This window comes from Neovison vison, chromosome 9, assembly GCF_020171115.1.
Source record: "Neovison vison isolate M4711 chromosome 9, ASM_NN_V1, whole genome shotgun sequence".
NCBI classification, from domain to species: Eukaryota; Metazoa; Chordata; class Mammalia; order Carnivora; family Mustelidae; genus Neogale; species Neogale vison.
Window position 1 is genome coordinate 27301433 of NC_058099.1, and position 6000 is coordinate 27307432.

The following is a 6000-nucleotide window of genomic DNA, read 5'->3' on the forward strand; positions in this document are numbered from 1 at the left end:
ATCCAATGCAGAGTAGGAGAGTAGTTCTCATTACAACCTGGTCTCTTGTCAAAGTCGAAGAGGAGCTGTGCTACCGTGTCACCTCCATTCTACTATGTTAAAACTTAGGCTGCAGGACCAGGGGACTCTTTTAGTTACCCTAGTCTCATTATATACCAAATCCAGATAACTTATGAGAGCTAGTTAACAAAAACCTCTTCCTCTCTATTGTGATAGTCCTCACATAGAAAATAAAAGGCAACATTTTAACTCTTAGGGGAGTTCATATTTCAAAGCCAATACAGTTTATTTTGAAAATAAAACAATGAATCAGCTTTCTTTTTGAATAAGCCTCGTTACCTCATATACCACAGACATACATTCCTACTCTTATATAAGATACAATTCATTTTTATTAAAATAAATACTTATATTTATCAAGCATCTGTTATGTGCCAGTATCTATTCTGGGTCTGTGGGTTGCTGTAGGGTAATAAACAGACAAGTTCTTATTTTCAGAAAGCTTATAAGGTGGACACAAACAGTAAATAATGAATAAGTTAAAAATGAATATAGAATATGCCATTTTCCAATCAGTATTCTTTTTGCATAATTAATTAAAATGTGCTTATTTTAGGTTACAGAGTATTTTAGTACACCTTTTTTTAAACTTAGCATTTACTTCTTTATTGCATATTTCCATTTCAGTACTATTATGTTCTTTTTGAAGTTTTTATTTTAATTCCAGTTAGTTAACGTACAGTATTATATTAGTTTCAGGTGTTTTTAGTACACCTTTTTCCTGTATTACTTTCTGAAGGTTTCAGAGTGACTATATTTTGCCTGGGTTTCTTAAAGATATATATTTTTTTGCATTTCCATATGAGTATTTTAAAACCAGAAACATGTTTTGTTTCTATAGTTAAAACAAAAAGCTAACAGTAACAACAGCCACCAAAATTTTTCTGTCAGATGATTTTGAATGCCATGTGGTGAATTCGTTTTCACGTGTAATTTTCTCTTTTCAAATTTTGTGTCTGCAGCAGCTCTGGATACTCAGTCACATAGTGTAAGTTGGTCCTCATATTCCATCAGAGTTTCTTCTACTCAGCATGTTCCTCATAGCAGCCTTTACATCCTTGTTCCTCAGACTATAGATGAGAGGATTGAGCATGGGAGTCATTACTCCATAGAAGAGAGAGATGAGGGCCTCAATGATGTCTTGATTATCAGCACCAACAGAGCTTTTAGATTTGGGCTTTGCATACATGAAGAAGATGGTTCCATAGAATATAATCACTACCGTTAGGTGGGCGGAGCAAGTGGAGAAGGCCTTCCGTTTTCCTTCTGTGGAAGGGATCCTCAGAATAGTGGTGACAATAAAAATGTAAGAGATAGAAATAACTAGCAGTGGAATAACCAGAACAACCAGATTTGACCCTGCCATGCTGATCACATTGATTGAAATATCAGCACAGGCCAGTTTTAGGATAGCCAGAATTTCACAGACAAAATGGTTAATGACATTATTAGCACAGAATGGTAACTGCATTGCGAGAGATGTCTGCAACACTGAGTCAACAAGCCCAGTGGCCCAGGACCCAGCTGCCATGGGCACGTAGGTGTTTTTCCTCATGATGACAGGGTATCTCAGTGGGTGGCAGATGGCTACATAGCGGTCAAGTGCCATCATACCTAGAAGCACACACTCTGTGGCCCCCATGGCAAAGGAGAGAAACATTTGCACCATGCACCCAGAAAAGGAGACCCTCTTCCTTACGGTCAGAAAGTTGTCAAGAATTAGTGGGACAGAGGAGCTGGTATAACAAATGTCCAGGAAGGAAAGATTACAGAGGAAGAAATACATGGGGGTGTGCAAGTGAGAATCATAGATGATTACTGAGATAAGGATTCCATTTCCCAGAAGGATCATCAGGTACATCCACAAAACTAGCACAAAGAAAACTGTCTGGAGCTTTGGGTGGGCAGAAAGCCCAACAAGGACAAATTCTGTCATCATGGAATCATTGGTCCTTTCCATTTTGCATATAGTCTTTCTCCGAAAGCACTCTGGGTGGTAGAATAGGAATTTGTTAATGCAGTATCTGCAAGAGCTACATCTTTTAAGAATTATATTCTGTGTTACTGCTGTTCTATATTTGGATGTAACAGTATAAGTCTATGGCAGATTTCTCACTGAAAACCCAGGCCACCAGAGCAGGAATCTTAACCTGGTTTTCTCAGGGTTAAGAGAGAGTACATTTGATTATAGGACATTTGGATCCCAAACCAGTTTATTGCTATTCCTACTAATTCTTCCTCTTAACATATTGACTGCAAGTCAGTGGTCTATAGCCTGGATGCAGCAGAGAGATGTGTTTTGTTTGACAGTCTTTTCAGCACTGTGTTTTAAATTTGAACCAGAGATCAACATTTTACAAGCAGGAGATATGGTTTAAAAGTATATTTTCAGCTTGTCTTCAAATAAATTATAATATTTTAAATCATTATACCTATTTCCATCTTGGAGCTCAGTTACGAATTACGCATTGGATTTGAAGCATGTTCTTCATGCCACCAGATTGCCCTCCTTTCTCTCTTATCTGCTTGTCACTGAAGGTGAATATTAGTTGCCAATTAACATGTTATTCTCAGTTGATTTCATTCATTAATAATACCTGATGGGATTGTATATGTATCTGAATTTTCAACCCATAGCTGCAGGGCCACCTTATCCACTAGGCACTATAGGCCTACCATACTGTTAGAAACCTATACAAAAGTTTTTATTTCTTTTAAAATCTGAATAACACAATAAACTTTTGACCTTTAATATATTAGTATATTTATCTTTATATTAAAATAGTTGTAAAATATAACTTTTCATATTATTTCATGGGAGAAAGGGCCCATGTTGGCAAAAGTACGCAGGGACCATCAAAGTTACAATGCTGTCCTGTATAATCAAATCACTTTTCAGAGCTTATTTGGGTCTTCTGGTGACATATCTGCACAAAGCCTCATTGAGGACAGTGGCTTCATTGAAGAGAGGGACATATCTTTATATTACTACAGTAACTACCTCAATACAGTGCTGAAATATGTGTCCAAATAACTTTTTTTTACATTTTTAAAATTTAATTTCTTTTCAGTGTAACAGAATTTATTGTTTATGCACCGCACCCAGTGCTCCATGCAATACGTGCCCTCTCTAATACCCACCACCTGGTACCCCCAACCTCCCACCCCCTGCCCCTTAAAAACCCTCAGATTGTTTTTCAGAGTCCTTGGTCTCTCATGGTTTATCTCCCCCTCCAGTTTCCTTCAACTCCCTTCTTCTCTCCATCTCCCCATGTCCTCTGTGTTCAAATAACTGTTTTTTTTAATGTGCTCAAATAAATGTTTTTAACAGAAATAAATTGAAAATACTTACAAAGCCAATTTTATCATGAATAGAGAGACATAATGTTATATATTGTAGGCTCCACTTAATTTGTCTATTTTCACCTCATACAAGGACTATCACTGAGAGATCTGCTGTAATAATAGTGCTTTCATTCAAAGTGTACACATGTAACTAAACCAGTGATATGTAGCCATTATGTTTTAGCAAACCAAATTTATACAGAAGCATAGCATATAAAGGAAAGAAGGAATTTTCTCTGATTGGAGTTACACTGATTTGCTAAAGAAGACAAAGTACTATTCCTTTCGTACCCTATTTACTTTTTCTCTGAACTCAGTTTGGTTTAAGAGGATTCTAAGGGACATAGTTTGAAAACCACCAATATAGTGAGTTAGAAGTAATATTAATAATCTGCATTTTAATAGTTTTATTAGAAACAACAATACTAAAATAGTAGTTTATGTATTGATTACTCAATGCCAGATATATATATATATATATATATATATATATATATATATATAAATTCTTTTATTCATAACAATCCAAAGAAGCAGGAATTATTATTCCGTAAACATCTGGTGGCACCTGGGTGGATGAGTGGGTTAAAAGCCTCTGCCTTTGGCTCAGGTCATGATCTCAGGGTCCTGGGATTGAGCCCTGTATCAGGCTCTCTGCTAAGCAGGGAGCCTGCTTCCCCCTCTCTCTCTGTCTGCCTCTCTGCCTACTTGTAACCCCTGTCTGTCAAATAAATAAATAAAATATTTAAAACATTTTGGTAAATATTTGGTAAACATCATAAATAAATCATGATATAAATGGACTAGAGACAATTAAAAGTAACTATTTCAAGAGGTTCAGGAAATAAATTTGGTGGAGGTCAATTCATAATTTTCATATCAACTATTTGAAATTTCACAAACATGAGATAACTTCTTAATCTTGAGAGAAAACTATGTACCAAAAACCTATATAAATTATTATTGACTAATAATTGAAACAGTTTATACATTCTTATGATCTGTGATGAGATACAGATGCCCACTCTTACATAGACTTGGTAGTTCTGATCAAAATCCTATATAATATATGGGATAAAAATATAAGACTGACAAAAAAAATAAGACTGCCATTTTCTCCCAAATTAGTCTATACATTTAATTAAATATATTCAAAAGTTTAGTTAAAATTTTTTGAGGAATGTGAGTATTCATCCTAAAATTTATGTGGAAGAATGAAAGTATACAACTTAATTTTATAAAGGAAAAATAAAGGAAGCATCCATATTTGAAACACACTGCAAAGCTACAGTGATAAAAATATTATGATAATGGCTCAAGGACATTTAAATAGTCCATTGGAAAAGAGATCTCCGATATAGAGACATGTATACAGGAATTTGATAAATTATAATATTGTCACCCCAAAGCAATGAGGAAGTGACAGCTTAGTAGGTCGTGTTAGGAAAATGTCTTTATGTATGGAAAAAAGGTAAAATTAGATCCTTGGATTACCATACATAAAAGTGGAAACCAGGTGAACTAAAAACTTAAAGGTGAAAAAAAGAAATTACAAAATTAATAAAAGATAATTTAGGAAATCCTTGTGAACTTATAGTGGAGGAAAAAAACTTTTAAAACAAAATACGAATGGCATAAACTATGAAGCAAAACTTGGGGGACTTAATTCATTAAAGGGCATCAAAGATAAAGTTAGTTGCTATAGAAGGGAGTTGTAATATCTAAAACTGACAAGTAACCCTCTTGATAGAATATACAAATGAAACAAAGAAAAATCACAAAAACCAAAAGCTCTTTTGCTAACCCAAAAGGTAAAGCTTTAACCAACAGATAACTGGTCAAATGATATGAATTAGTGATTCATGGGAGGTATTTCCTAAGCGGCTAATGAATATATGGAGGGATTCTCACACTTTGAAAATCAGAAAAATGCTCATTAAAACAGCCATAACATATAATTCATGTTCACTAGAAAAGTAGATAATAGTTAAAGTTGGCAAGGATATGGGAAATTAGATTCTTTTGGGAGTGTACACTAGTATACTAGAAAACTCTCTGGTTGGACCCAATGATTCTAGTCTTGGAAATATGTTCCAGATAAGTTCTTGCTCAGGACTATAAGGAGATAAGCATGAGGATGCTTGTCATTAGATTGTGACAAAAGGAGGTTGGAGATGCCTGGATACCCATCATCAGAGTAATGGTTCTATCGCATGTAAAAATGCATTATGGAACACTCTGTAGAAATGGCAGCAAATGAACTGGGCTCCACAGAGCAATATAAATACATCTCTGAAGAAGTGTTTAAAAAGTGGGCGCCTGGGTGGCACAGTCTGTTTGACTCTTGGTTTTGGCTCAGGTTATGATCTCAGGGTCTTGAGATTGAGCCTGGAGTTGGGCTCTGCACTCAGCACAGAGTCTGCTTAGGTTTCTCTCCCCCCCCATAAATAAATAAATCTTTAAGAAAAGTAAGCTGTATTGTGATATATGGCACAATGAAATTTACATATAAATTAAGATACGTATTTTACAAGGTACCTGCATTTTAGGGACAAATCAAACAAATTTTTGTGGAATCAGTGATTATGGGAGAAT

General features: G+C 35.2%; 1 protein-coding gene across 1 annotated transcript; it reads right to left on the reverse strand.

Moving 5' to 3' along the window:
- Positions 1–1060: 1060 nt before the first annotated feature.
- Positions 1061–2020, reverse strand: LOC122916882 (olfactory receptor 13C8). The gene has a single exon (XM_044264271.1). The coding sequence runs from the start codon at positions 2018–2020 to the stop codon at positions 1061–1063; it is 960 nt and encodes a 319-aa protein (XP_044120206.1).
- Positions 2021–6000: the final 3980 nt, after the last annotated feature.